General features: G+C 49.9%; 1 protein-coding gene across 1 annotated transcript; it reads right to left on the reverse strand.

Annotated features, from left to right (window-relative positions):
* Positions 1-324: 324 nt before the first annotated feature.
* On the reverse strand, positions 325-10,443 carry CD40 (CD40 molecule). Its single transcript, XM_060077931.1, has 9 exons — positions 10,334-10,443; positions 7,188-7,266; positions 6,741-6,866; positions 6,278-6,424; positions 5,828-5,921; positions 3,138-3,199; positions 1,237-1,323; positions 1,087-1,115; positions 325-593 (listed from the first exon to the last, which is right to left on the reverse strand). Exons 1-9 carry the CDS (start codon positions 10,382-10,384, stop codon positions 426-428), a joined length of 843 nt encoding a protein of 280 aa, XP_059933914.1. The 5' UTR covers positions 10,385-10,443; the 3' UTR covers positions 325-425.
* Positions 10,444-14,689: the final 4,246 nt, after the last annotated feature.

Here is a 14,689-nt window from a genome sequence, read left to right on the forward strand (position 1 = left end):
GACAGTGTTTTCAAGATCCTGTTGCATAAATATATTAGTTTTATTTAGCCAGTCCCCTGTTAATGGACAGTTAAGCAGCTTCCAGTTGCTCACTGTCACAAACAGTGCTGTGATGTGTATCCATGCATATGCCTCCTGGGCTCACAGAAGCCACCGCGTTACATCTGTCGGTACCGAACCGCTGGGTTGGAAGGTTTGGTGGATACCATTGTATGGCCTCCCCAAAGTTTTGTAACCATCTTTGAAATCAAGTTGGGAGATTGAATGGGCTCCAGGGCTGGGGTGAAAGGTTCCCCGAGGTGAACTGTTTCTGGACTGCAGGGGTGCAGGCAGAGGGGGGCTGTCGCCCTCACCAGCAGCAGCCCTAGGCTCTCCAGCCACGTGCCCACATGCCGGTGCCACCACGCTCCTGGGCACACACAGCCTCACTCTCGCTCCTGCACGGAGATGCGGCTCTCTTTGCCATCCTCCTGGGCGACCGGCTGACACCAGTGTAAGGTCTCCTGCACTGGAGGGGTGGAATGGGGGCCGAGAAAATCCTCTGGATCAATCGTCTCCACAGGATCCTGCCTTTCAGCCTTAGGGTGCAGGGCCTGGGGAGACAAGGCTTGGGGTTACCCCTAGCATCTGAGCCCTTCCTTGGAAGCGATTCCACTCCTCACCCCTTCCCCCTTTCCCAGAGGGTCAGTGCTCATTCCATGGGTGCGTCCTGCCCCCTGCTGGCCACACCGAGGATGTCAAGAAGCTTTCGCCGTAGGAGCCAGTGGGGTTAAGGAAATGTCCCTCCATCACCCACCCATGGATCCCACACCAAGGCCCCAAAGATGCGGTTCCCCCGCATATCCAATGCCAGGAAAGAAGAGCAAATGTCAGACTTTGCCAGTGGTGCTGGGGCAGCTCTGTGGGAAGGCGAGCTCAGGAGATGAAAAAGGCTGGGGCTGAGGGAGAGACGGGGAAGAGCCCTGGAGCACAGGGGAGGGGGCGAGGGAACAGACCTTAAATCAATTTTTCTGCCATATAGGCAACAAAGAATCAGTCTTTCTTTCCAGTCTGGCAAAACTGAGCCGGTTCCCCAGGGTGACCTACCTTAGTCTCCTGCTTCTTGGCCATCTTTCCTAGAGAGAGAGAAAAACATATAGGATGGGGAGTCACTGAGGCCAGATCAGGAAACAGGTGACCCGTCAACTGAACCTTCTGCTGCCTCTTCCCCCATCACCTCCCCACCTGGGGACTCACTGATACAGGTAGATACCAACAGGACAGTGAACAGGATCACCATCGTGATGGGGATCACCACCAGGGCTCTCATCCGATTCTGGAAACCTGGAGAGATCAAGACTTCAGTGACGGCTCCCCACCGCCCTTCCCAAAGCTGCTGCACCTTGCTGGACTTCAATGTCTAAACTCATCCATATCAGAAGTTTCAAACAGGTGGTGGCCCCTGGTAAAATGTGGCCAGCAGATGTCTTTAGTGTGACTGGCACATTTTTTTTCTTTTTTGTAATATTTGCCAACATTTTTAAATTGGGAGATTGTATATTTAAAATCTGGATATCTGATTTCTCTTGCAAATTTGGAAGATCCAGCCCTAGTGGGCCAGCAGCCCACATGGCACCCATTGGCCAGAACTGAGTGGTGATAGTTGTCTCTACCGGCTCACTACACTCCCACCCCTCCCTACTCTTTGCTCAATACCAAGGCCCAGCATCATTTATGTCTGTAACATTGACTTTGTTATAGAAGAATGGAAGAGAAGGGAAAGTATTTCTTGTGCCTAAGTCTCTATTCTAAATGGGAAAATGAAAAAAAGACCAAGAGACAGGGTAAGGACTAGGGTAAGGCAAGTGAAGCACTGCCTCAGGACAAAATTTAAGGGGACACCAAAAAAACTCAGTAATTGGGACTTCCCTGGTGGTCCAGTGGTTAAGACTCTGCACTCCCAATGCAGGGGGCCTGAGTTCCATCCCTGGTCAGGGAACTAAGATCCCACATGCCACAATTAAGAGCCTGCATGCCAACCTACATGCCGCAACTAAAAGACCCCACATGCCATAACTAAAGGTCCCAGATGCTGCAACTAAAGATCCTGTGTGCCATAACACAGGATCCAGTGCAGCCAAATAAATACATAAATATTTTCTTAAAAAACTCAGTAAGCAAGATAAGTCATATTTTAATGTCATGTTTTAAAAAATCATATCAGCAAAGTCTGGCCCACAGGCCAGCTGCCTGTTTTTTTAAATAAAGTTTTATTGGAACCAGGGATGGGATTAGGGTGAGGCAAGTGAGACAAGGTTGTACAAATACAGGGTTGGTTCCTGTCTTTATTTAAAATGTTGCTGTTCTGTTCGTTATGGATTTTTTGCATTAATTTTGATTTTTTTTATATTGCGTCGAATAGTTATCTTGATTACGGCATTTTTCTGGCACTCCCTTAAATACTGTGCCCAAGGCAAGTGCCTCCCTCACCTCACTCTAGTCCCGGCCCTGCCAAGAGGAAAGTGAATTTTAAGAAAAAGAAAAGAGTGTATTTTTCTTACCCCTGACTCTTTTTACTCATTAACATGATCCTGCCTAATCCCTGTAGTTATGTGAGTCTGTGACCTGTGCTGTATGCCAACCTCCTCATTCTAAAATCAAATCTGAGGCCCTGAGGGAGTTCCCTGGTGGCCTAGAGGTTAGGATTCTGGGCTTTCACTGCTGTGGCCTGGGTTTTATCCCTGGTCAGGGAATTAAGATCCTGCAAGCCGCATGGTGCAGCCAAAAAAAAAAACCTACAGCCCTGAGAGGAAACAGAGTCACACCATGCTGGTCCTCAATGTGCAGGGTAGCAGAATAGCACTGAGGGAGCACCTCCAAAGTGCCAGAACCCATGCCAGGTACTTACACCACCCTACTAAGGGAGGTGGTAGTATCCCATTTCACAGACGAAGAAACTGAGGCTTGGGGTGGGGGGGGAGTAACTTGCCCAGGCTCCACAGATAAGTGGCAGAGCTGGTTGCCACAATTCCAAACTGCTCCTCCTCTTGCTTTACCTCCCCTCCCTCTTTCCCCACTGGTGCTTCCAGATGCCCCAGTCTTCCCCTCAGCTCCCCACCTTCCTAGCCTGCTGCCGGGGCCCGTTCTCCAGGACTCACCACAGACAACATTTGTCTTGTTAGTCCCTGCATGTTGTTCCACCAGGCCTTTGCTCCCGCAGCTGTGTACAGACACGTGTACACACACACACACATACACACACACACACACACACAAAGAAAGAGACATTAAGTTTCCCCAACCATGCAATTTCCAACCCCAGAGGGAGACAGCCAACAACCAACAAGTCCAGGTTCACTGAGCACATATTATGTGCACCCTCCTGGGCTGGTTATTATGGGGATGACACAGACGCTGTTCTTAGGGAACTCGTGCGTGCAGAGCAAAGATGATGGTATATCTTGAAGGAGTAAGGACAGTCTCTGATGAGGGCCAAGCTTTGTGATACAGGCTCACGTGAACAGGGGATTGTTCAGAGAAGAGGAGACAGAATCCACAATGGCTGGTATGGAGGGATGATGGGGGCTTCTCAAGCTCGGCACTACTGACATTTGGGGGCCACATAATCCTTCTTCTGTGCTGGGACCTGTCCTGTACATTGTAGGATGTTTAGCAGCTTCCCGGGCCTCTCCCCACTAGATGCTAGTAGCCTTCTCCTCCCCAGTTGTGACAACCAAAATGTCTCCAGATATTGTCAAATGTCCCCTGGGGGAGAAAACTGCTCAGCTGAGAATCTCTGGTTTGAGGGTCATCCAGAAAGACTTCCCTGGGGAAGTCAGAGCTGAGTGGGCCCTTGAGGGATGTAAAATTTAGAGCATCAGTATATTCTCTTTAAGCAGGACAACATGGTATGAGGGATTAGGTGGGTGACGAACCAGATGGTATAAGGAAACTCTGGAAAATTGGGTCTTTAGAACCAGATCACTGATAATCAGCCATGAAGGTTTCAACTGGATTCAGCTAGTGGGTCATGTCAGCATCCAACCAGATGACTTAAATTGTGAGAGGGCTTAGTTGGCCAGAGAGCTCCCAGGAGGAGAAATGACAGAAAAATGGCCAGCCAGGAGGCCACTGACAGAGTCCAAACATGAGATGACGAAGACTGGGCCAAAGTGGTCCCAGGAGGAATGGAAAGGGATGGACAGAGAAGGACATTGCAAAGGAAAAAACATCTAAAGCTGGAAAAAGAGAGAGAAGCTTCGAAGAAAGCACATACACAAGAAGAGTGCTTAAGGGTTTTCGAAGCACGTTACATGTCTTTTCCTCAAACCTTGTAAAATGAAGGTCATTCCTGTTTTCTGAATGAGGACACTGAGGCTCAGATGAGGGTCACACTTCCACACCTTCTAAGCTGAGTGAGTTTGGAACACAGTGCTCTGGTTCTATGACATAAAGGAGCCTCCCTTTCTCGTTGAACATTTATCAGTAAAGATTTATTGAGCACCTACTATGCATCAGGCACTGTTCTAGGCATAAGGGATGCATCTGTGGAATAAAAAACGTCAAGTCTCTATAGTTAAGGAGTTTACCATCTACTGGAGAAAGGCAGACAGTAAACAAATAACAAAGTATATGTGGGATGCTACTATTTGTGTGAAAAATATGTCTGCATGTGTGTGCATTTATTTGTGCATAGACTCTCTAGAAGGACACACATGGTCCAGTGGCTGCTGGATGGTTGAGGGTGAAAGGGAAGCGTATCACTAGAGGCCCTTTTGTGCCTTCTGTCCTCACGCCTGTCTTACTCGTTTTTTCAAATTAAATGTAAAAGGTTAATCAGGCGTGTGTTTAAGGTATTCCGGGCAGAAGAGGATGATGCAAGAGAACGAACAGTGTGTTGAGAGGACTGCAAGCAGCCTGATGTGGGAAGAGGTCAGGAAATGGAGCTAGAAGGTCGGAGGCCATGCACAGGAGTCAGGGTTTTATCCCAAAGGCACAGAGAGCCATGAAGCATTTTAAACAGGGAGAGCCGTGATCTAAAATGAATGGTGGAAAGTTTACTTCGCCAAAGGGATGGAGAACTAGCTGAAGGGGAGAGAGTACAGGCAGGGAAGCTGGTGAGGAGGCTAAAGCATCATCTAGACCACAGTGATGAAGCCCAAGCTAATGCGGTGACAGTGCGGATAAGTGAAAAGGAGGAGGAGTCCCAAAACATCTGGAAGGTCAGATGGACAGGACCTGGTGACTGATTCGGGGATAGGGGTAAGGGGAACCCTGGAACGGGTGCCCAGAGGCATGCTTGCGCCTTTCATAGTGGGTGTGGGGAGCAGGCAGGTGCCTGGGGGTTGTCTGCACGGAGGTATACCCTCGGCAGTCAGATATGACAGTCTGGGACCCAGGAGACAAATCTGAACAGGAGATGTTGACTGGGAACCATCCAAGGGCAATGGTAGCTGAAGCCAAGTGTGTGGGTGAGATAGATGGTCCAGGGGAGGCGGGCAAAGTGATGGGAGAGTAGAATAAAGGCCTAGAAAACCAGTTAAGGAGGACGAAGGAGAAGCAGAGGAGGGGTACAAGGAATGGAAGAGAGGCATCACGGTGCCATCAACAAGGGAGGGCTTCACCAAAGATCAGAGATCAGTGGTATCTATTACCACCAAGAGAGAGAAGGCAAGAAATGCTGAAAAGTGTCTGTCTAGTTGGCCACGAGGTCACTCTAGAAGTTCTACAGGTGTACGAGTGTGTGTGGACATGGGAAGCAGGGGCTCAAGGACAGGTAGCTGGAGAGAATGGAAGCAGGTCCCATGCCCCTCTTGGGGCAGGAAACACAAGGGATGAGTCCTTATACCTTGTCCAAGGGTGACATTTTTCAAAAGCAGATGACACACTGGAGAAGAAGCCGACCGAGCAGGGTTCACAGATGGTATCAGAAACCCCTGTAGCTGGGAGGGTGGAGGAGGAGTTAATCATCATGGCGGACCACCTGTCTGGCTCTCAAGGGAACTGGCAGGCAGGCAGGACTGGAAGAGCATCCTGCTTTAAGCACTTCTTCCCCCAGCATATACCTTGCCCTGCTGCAGGCAGGCCCCAGGAAGACTTCTCCCACTGCCCTCTCAAGGCAGATCCCCATGGCAGGAGGCAGGAGGCAAAGTTTCTATTTCCCACCTGCTCTGGTGGAGATATCAATGCAGGTTGGTCCCTCCCCACCAGGGCTGAGTGCCCCCTGCCCAGCCCCTCTCCTTTGGCCTTCACCCCATCTCTCCTGCCTCTAGAGCTGATTCCCAGACAGACCACTTACCGATCTGCTTGACCCCGAAGCCAGGGAGACACAAGCTGTGCGGGGTACAACTTTCGCAGGTGTCACTGGTACAGTGTTGGCCTTCAACACATGTGCAAATGGTGTCTGTTTCTGAGGTGCCCTCCCTCTGGATCTGGAGCCCTAGGTCTGTGCAGGGGTGGGCAGGAAGGATGGGAACCCCTTACTGGCCATGCTTGGGGGGCCCCAGAACCCCTTACTGGCCATGCTTGGGGGGCCCCAATCCTCATACTTCCTTTTCTTTTTCTCTTAGACCCTCTTCCAAGTGGGGATGGCAATCAAATTAAGTAACAACCAAGACAACCCAGACTCTAACCAATCAGAACAGACCCTCGCTATTAAAAAAAAACCAAAAAAACAAAAAAAACAGAACGGCTGTGCTGTCAGGAATGAGCTGGAATATCAGCCCAGCTCCCACGTGCCCCTTCCCCAGCAGCCCACGCACTGGGGTTGCAGTATCTGTGCTGGTGACAGTATTTCTCTCTGTTGCGTGTGGCTAGGAATTCGCCTTTACTGCAGGGAAGGCATTCTGTGTCGGTGACCTCTGTGCAGTCGTTCACCAATTTCTGTCCTGGAAAACATCAGGAAACGAGGTAGCTCCAGCTAACTCAGTGAGTCAGACACTGAATTGAAAACTGATGAGGCTGGGTTTTAGGGAGGGAGATTCAAAGATGACCGTCTCAGACTCTTCCAACTTTCATAGTCTGGTAAAGGACATAGAAGAGATAGGAACCCTAGTTCTGGGTAGGCAGAGAGGGACCCCAGAACATCCTGGGTCAGGGATGGAAAACGCCAGGGGTCAAGACACAAGTTTATAATTGACACAGGGGATCTGTATCTGCCAGCAAACCAAGAGGGGTCCCACTATGGGGCTAAAGGGTTAGCATCTCACCTGGTGGGCACAAATTACAGCACCGACTGTTTGTTAGGTATTGGTTTTCTCCGCATGAAGTGGGTAGTTCTGGGTGGACCTAAAAACAAAATTGGGCAATTTGAAGGGATCTTGAAATCTCCCATATAGCCTTGGCAGACAGGTGCAAATCAGCCAGGACAGAGGTTAGAACTGAAGTGGAAGTCCAAAGCAGAAAAACAGGGCCTGCATATTATTTGTTGTGTTTGTTTTTAACTAAACTGCCAACTAGTATGATTACAAAGGCACCCAGAGAATCATTCTGGTATTTTACAAAGTTATTGCGCTGGAAACTCACAATATTCACTGAACTAAACAGATCTTCCTTTTGGCTTGACTCCTGAGTCTTTCCTCTACCCAAAAACCCAAAAGCACATGAGGACTCCAGTATCTCCCCTGGAGTCCTGAAGCTGGCTGACTCCAGCTGGTCCTAGTCCCGACTGGGGCTATATTTAGCACCTGGCCTCTTCCTTCTATTCTTTTGCTCCCCACCCTCTTCCCCTCTCCAAGCCTCATCATGTTTTCTCCCTCCAACCCCTCATCATCTGATCATCCAACCCCTCCCTCATGAAATGCAAGGATGGAGAAGCCGGAAGAATAAAATCCAACTCTTTTACTTTACACATGGTGAGACTGAGGACCAGAAAAGCTGGGTCACTTGCCCAAGGTCACACAGTGATAGAATCCAAATGAGAACTCAGGTTTCAATACTCCCTCTCTCCAACAACTTGAGTCTCATCTACACTATTTTCACTACATCCAGGTACCACCCAAGCTATTCATTACTTCTTGTTCATTTAAATACTTTTTTTTCAATGTAAACCTCACATCATTGCCATGAGAGAAAAACCAGTATCACTTCTCATAAATAAAAGGCAACCCTAAAAATAAATTCAACAGAAACAAAACGATGTTGTTAAACCCCAGCTGATTGCTTTGCTTGCTGACAGCCCTCTACCTCAGGCCTGCTCTTGATTTTTGTTTAAAAAGGAGGATTAGCAGGCATTTGAGAGGTATTAACTATATTCTAGCTCCAGCGACTTCCTTCTTGAAAAAATGAAAAGGATTTTAAACAGAACTGTAAAATGTATCTATGTTGTTAATTCTATATCCTTGTGCTCCCTAAAATCACCCCACACTTCGGGAACAACCTGTGAAAAGAACACAGCTTTAGGGGTCAAATAGCTTAAGGCTCCAATCTTGACTTTGTAATACTTAACTAGTTATTTTGCCTCTCTTAGCCTCAGTTTCTACATCTCTAAAATGGGAGTAATAATACCTGCCCCACAGATTGGGTTGTGAAGATGAGAAAGAATAGATGTACATGGCCTGGCATAGTATCTGGAACATAGTAGGTGCTCATTGAATGGCAGCTTTAATTATCATACATATATGAGTATCTGCTTGGATGCCTAGCAAGCTGGCTAACTGGCTGGCTTCCAGGATCCTGCCTAATTGGTGGCTCTCATTCAGCCTGGGTGGGCAAATTACTTACAAAAGTGTATCTGACCCCAAATGGGGAAGGAAATAGCAAAGGCTTCTGCTCCTACCATCATATCACAACACACTATCCCATGAATGTTCTCCCCGCAAGCCTATGGACTTTCCCACCACACTCCCAGAGCAATGAAAGTCCTTTACGCCATTTTCAAACACACAAGAAATACAGCTCCTCCTCTGTAAATCTGTCAATCCCCAGTTCCCACTTCACAGCTTCGATCCTTCTGACACAAAGGAGCTTAGGACCAAGGCTTGGAGACTCTCACCATCTGAGAGGCAGGCTCAGGAACCAGACAGATGTAGATTTATATGCAGGTTCCACCTAGCTATGAGGATTGGGGCAAGACATTTTCTCTCTCTGAGCCTCAGTTTGCTCACCTGTATAATGCGGCGTTTGAAAGAAATCAGACCTAGAGTGCATGTAAAGCTTCCTGACCCACAGGAAGCTCTCAACAAATAGCCCCAGTTACTGTTGTCACAGCCTAGTCTCCACCTGGAGCTAAAACTGGGAGTTTATTCTTGAGAAACCAAGACCACCCTTCACCCTACCTCCCCTGGCTTTTCCTCCACTCCTCCTCCAAGAGCCCTCTTCCTGCCTCCTTTCTCCTTAAGAGCCATTACTTAGAGTGAAAATGAAAGCTCTGGGACCAAAGCAGCTTCCCCATGGAAGCTCTTCCCTTGCCGCCAACCCCCATTTCATGGGTCACTCCTGCCCTGCCTTCATGCCAGAAACTACAGCCCTTGAAAGTTAGGGGGAGACCAGGGGGGTTGGGATGAGAGTGTCGTGTACTTGGGGGATTCCCAGCCTCCAGAATGAGGAACTACAAAAATACACTTAAACTAAAAGCACGTCAAGTGTGGAACTCTGAAAATCCCGGAGATGTGCTTGGTTGGGCATATCTGAGCCGCTCTCGTGCCTAGAGAAACCCCTGCTGGTCTCCTAGCCCTTTCATGGTCCCATGAACTGTTCAGCTCCCCTGAGAGTCCCCTATGTCGTCTTAAATTCAGGAGGCAGAGACACAGCCTTGGGTATTCCTCCTAACTTGGATCACCCAGGATTTGCGGCTGGTGGTGGGAGTGTTCCAAGCTCCTTGCCTTCTCAAAGAAGCACCTGGGCCTCTACACTCATCCCTCGTTCCCACAAGATGCCCTGGAAGAAGGCAGCCCCAGCTGGCAAGGAGATGATAACCACCCACAGAGGCTGGCGTCTGTCCACAATGGGAAAGAGAAGGGAAACTAGCCAGACCCGCCCCTTCTCTTGGCTGGCCTCCCTTCCCGCTTCTGAAACCCCTCACCATCTCTTTGGGGCCAGCCTCTGAGGCAGACCTGGACTCCAGTCTTTTGACCAGATAAAGGCGTCAGGTTCCCCAAATCCCAACCCCATCTGTGCTGGCTAGGCACATTTCCTGCAGCGACCCCACTATGCGCCCTCTGTGGGCTACCTGGGACCCCAACCTGGGAGGAGAGAGAGGCAGCCCACCTCATTCAGCCCGGACCCGGGGTACCTTACCCAGCTTCCACCCACCCTCCTGTCCCCCCAAAATCAGCTTGGAAGGTCCCTTCTTTTCCCATTCCCTACTCTCTAATCTCAAATTCCCGCCTCTTGTCGGAACAGAAACTCAACTTACGGCGGTCAAAAAGCAGCCCCAGAGGAGACACTGCAGAGGCAGACGAACCATGGCGAGGTGAGAACCAGGCGGCGGGAGGAGAAAGCGCCAAGACCCGGCCTCTTCCACTTCCACTGTCCCAGCCCATGGACCCTCCCAGGAAAGGGGCGGGGTCTTAGGGGACAAATCGCGACCAGCCTCGCTGACGGGGGCGGAGCTCCAGGCGAGTCACAGCTCTGGGATTTCCCTCAGGACAGTCCCGGGTAGTCTAATTCCCCAAGGAGTTTAGGGACGCGCCTTGGGCGGGGGAGTGGGGGTGGGGGAACCGGGAGGCGTGGTTCCAAGGAGAGCCCTTCTTGAGACTCCTCCCCCCCGGGACTACAAAGGCAGAGCTGAATTGGCCTAGGAGGCAGCCCGCTTCCTGGGGGTGGGGAGGACGCGAAGGGGGTGAAGAGAGATCCCTATGGGTGTTGGGAAGACTCCCCCCACCCCGTTCTTCCCCGCCGCCTCCGGCAATCCTGGCAGAACCGAAAGCGTCCCACACCGCGATGGAGAGGCCTGAGGAAGTTCCCAGAAAACGGAAAGGTCACAGCTGAGTGGTGGGAGGAGGGCTGGGGAGGCCTTTCATGGAAAAGAGTTTCTCACCGTACAGTTTCGCTCTCTTTCAAAGGAAATTCCCTCGCGTGGGCGCAGCGTCCCTGCCTCCCCATCCATCCATCCATCCATCCATGCAGTCCCCACCAGATTGTATTCCATCCCAGTTCCCATCCACCGCCTGAAGACAGGCACTTAGAGTAGATCAGCCCAGCCTTTCGTGGGATCGTAGGACCCCCTGAGAATCTTAGGACACTGGAGACCCCCTAGTTCTGCAGAAACACACACACCCTTGTACCTATTATTTCCCCAGTTCAAACCCTCCTAGCTGTTCTTGAACCAGTGTTAACACTCTCTGCTCTGCAGCAGGAAGCACCTGGGTTCTGGCCTAGGCTCTGCTTCTGATGGGCTGAGTTTCCCTGAGCCTTAGTTTTCTTCAATGAAACCTGAGGAGTTTGAACTAGACAGTGGTTGGGGTGATGCCCCTCCAAGCTCTGAATTTCTGGACTGGGCCAAAAGGCCAAACTGCACAGATCAGGGAGGATGGGAGAGGAGAGGGCTGCTAACCCCATTCTCCTGGCTTCTGCTGCAAGGGGCACATTTGCAGACCTGCAGATTCTACCTCCGGAATCCATCGCCTCTTTTCTATCCCCCCTGCCACTACCCTAATTCAGAGGCTCAGCATCTTTCACCTGGGCTGTTGCAACAGCCTCACTCATTCAATAAGTATTTGTTGAATCTCTGCTATGTTCCAGGCAGCTTCCCCCCACCAGCCCACCACCATCCTTTCTCTCTCTCTCTTTCTCCCCCTCATTGCTCACTTTGTTGCAGTTCTCTTTTGTAGGATCTGGTCTGATCAGGGCACTTCACTGCTTAAAAACCCTGTGCTCCCCTATGCCCTCAGGATGCTCCAAATTCCTTCTCCTGTCACAGCTGAGTCTCCACTCAGCCCCACCCTCTCCTCCTACACTCACACCCTGCCATGTTCTCCATGCACGCTGGCTTCAACCATAGTTGCTGTCCCCCCACTTTCCAAACACACAGTTGTTTTTTCTGTGTCTTGCTGTTTTCTTCCTTCCTTCTCCTTCCTCGAATGAGTTTAAATTTCTCCTCCTCTTCAGTTAAGCCTCCTCTTAACTCCCTGAGACAAAGGTAGATACTCCACCCCACCTTTGCCCCTGCCCCCATGTTCCCACATCATTAGCATGCTGGATTATCACCCCCATCTGCCTGGCCCCATTTGATGGTGAGCTCCTTGAGGGCAGGACTGAATCTATGCCAGTCCTGGGCACCAATACGCATTTGCTGAATGAATAAATGAGTAACTTTTTCTTATTCTAAGCACAGCCTCCATCGGGAAGGAGATACAAAGCTGGTAGTCCCAACACAGACCTCAAGTTGATGGTCAGACACCAGTAGTCCCAGAACACTTGAAAACAAAGACCAGAGGACGTCATGAAAGCCACACAAGCATGCCTGGGATAGAGAGAGCATTAAAATATCTTTTCCCTTTTTAACCCACACTGAAAAAACAAGCACAGTTTTAATTCCTAGGGGGACTAGGGAGGGCGTTACTATAATAACTTCAGCCATTACTTATTCTTTATTTGCTTGATTCTAAAATTGGACCCTTCAAAAAACTGCCTTGGGAAGCAAGTACACAGAATTAAAACATTAATTATGTTATATAAAACATATCATAGCAGCAATTAAAGCAGCTTAAATTACTATGTGAAAGAATAAATAGTAGCCTACGGGTGGCCCCATGGGGCAAAGACCAGATGAGATAAAGGGAAGATATTTTAGTATATGCATATCCCAAGGAGACATGGGCTGGCGGGCATGGGCCCAGAGAAGGCATCGAATCTCCTTGCGCTGGAGAAGGAAAGCGAGATGGTGACTTATGGGGAGGGTGGCAATATTTCAGAGTCCCATCAAAGGGTGGAACTATGAAGGGTTCAGTGGTGGGAGTAGGGCAAAGGACATTCCAAAGAGTGGGGACCCAGGATTTTAGAATCACAGAGGAAATGGCCTTTGCAGGGAGGTGGGGGTCCCAGGGCCATGTGAATGGATGAGAAGCGTGCCTGGAGGTCAAGTCCACAGCACTGACAGAATCCGGCTACTAGATGGTTCTAAGACGCAAACCCGATTGTGCTGCTCCCGGGTTCGAATCAACTCCCCAGAGCCCTCACTCCTTAAGCCCACAGGGCCTCAAGGCCATGGGGTTCCTGACCTGCCTCTCTAACTGTCCTCCCTGCCTTCAACTTACTCTCCAGACTGTGTTGTCATCTCTCCCTGGAAAGCCCTTTCCCACTGTCCTTTCATTGAACCAACTCTTTCTCATCCTGCAAGGCTCAACTCAGGTGCCCCTTCTCTGGAAAGCCCTCTCCATCAGCCAACCTGGGATGTGCACATCTACCTCCCTGGGCCCTCTCAGAACCCTGGAGCTGCTTGCCTAAGCAAGACTCCAGTCCTACCAAGCCACACTTCAGTTATTCTGTTTACTCACAGTACCAGTGTATTGAGGCAACTCAACTTGGTGGGATATAATAATAAAGCTTTTTTCCCTTAATCTCTGCCTTCAGCCCGGCTGTGTTGAATCTCCATTTTCCATCCTTTAATGGCATCTTGGGCAGATTGCATTACTTTTGGATCACTTTCTGTTGTTAAACCTCCATCCTTGAGAGCTTTATTCTCAAACTCAATTTAAATCTCATTTTATCATCTCCCTTACTTATTCAAGGATTGACTTGCGCCGGGACCCCACCTGTTTGGATTAAAAGTGGAAGGGGGCGCATGGCCTGGTTGGGAGACACGTCCTAGCACCCTCCCTTTATTGAAATTGGGAGGAGGGAGCAGGAACAGCCCTCTGCAACATAGCCCTCTCCCTGTTGCTTGACCCTGCTTCCCTGGCTAACCCAGGGAAGCAAGGGTCCATACATGGTTTCTCATGGGGCGCATAAGTAAGTCTCTTAGGTAAGGGCTTCTCCATTGCAAGGTTCTCTGACAAGGAGCATCCAGCTCAGACTTGAGCTCTCCTACCGTGCCCCACCACCAGGGCGCCTGCCACTGGTGGGACCCTCTTGTTCAGCAGTCAGCCTGTTTGAGTGGGGTACCGGCAAGCCTGGCTAATTACTGCAGCATCCACTTGACCCAGAGAAACTCATACATCCTGGCCAGCTACTACACTTCCTCCCCTCTCCATCTTTCTCCCTCTCTGCTCGGATAAGCATAGCAAGTCCACTACCAAGTAGACCCCGACTGGGGAACAGCATCCCAGCATCCCCTTCTTGAAGTCACCCCTCAATATCCAGGAGGGACTCCCAATTAAAGGTGTGGAGGTGGGGATTGTCTTCTGCCATAGACACTATATTCCTCAATAAAACCAAAGAACCCCTCCCTCCCCAGGATTATCATATGGGCGAGGAAAACGAAAGCAAGGTTTTGGCTAGGGGATATAGGACAAGTTCTACCCCTTTAGTAAACTTTGGAGAGGAAGTATCTGGCTCCCATTTGGAATGCAGGGTACATAGGGCCAGTGGCTTTTACCAGCTCCTAAGTAACAGGGAACTGTCACTCAGTAATGTTTGGACTGGGCCATACCTCATACCTAACTTGATTCCTGGAAAAGAGGATCTTTGTAGCCAGAGGCCCACATGGAGCCCAGGCATATGCTGGATGCTGAACAACTGTTGAATGAATATGGGACCGTGAAATGAGACTGAAGGGATCCATTGGAATCCACCTGCTCGGTCCCACACCATCCAGGGTAACTGCCCATCT

This window comes from Mesoplodon densirostris, chromosome 16 (assembly GCF_025265405.1).
Source record: "Mesoplodon densirostris isolate mMesDen1 chromosome 16, mMesDen1 primary haplotype, whole genome shotgun sequence".
Taxonomy (NCBI): domain Eukaryota; kingdom Metazoa; phylum Chordata; class Mammalia; order Artiodactyla; family Ziphiidae; genus Mesoplodon; species Mesoplodon densirostris.

Excerpts from the sequence above, each read along its gene's own strand:
- CD40 (XM_060077931.1), bottom strand. The coding sequence starts at position 10,384 with ATGGTTCGTCTGCCTCTGCAGTGTCTCCTCTGGGGCTGCTTTTTGACC. Across the intron at positions 5,922-6,277 it reads CTTCGGGGTCAAGCAGATCG|CTACAGGGGTTTCTGATACC; the intron begins GTAAGTGGTCTG and ends CCACCCTCCCAG. Across the intron at positions 594-1,086 it reads CCAAGAAGCAGGAGACTAAG|GCCCTGCACCCTAAGGCTGA; the intron begins GTAGGTCACCCT and ends TTGTCTCCCCAG.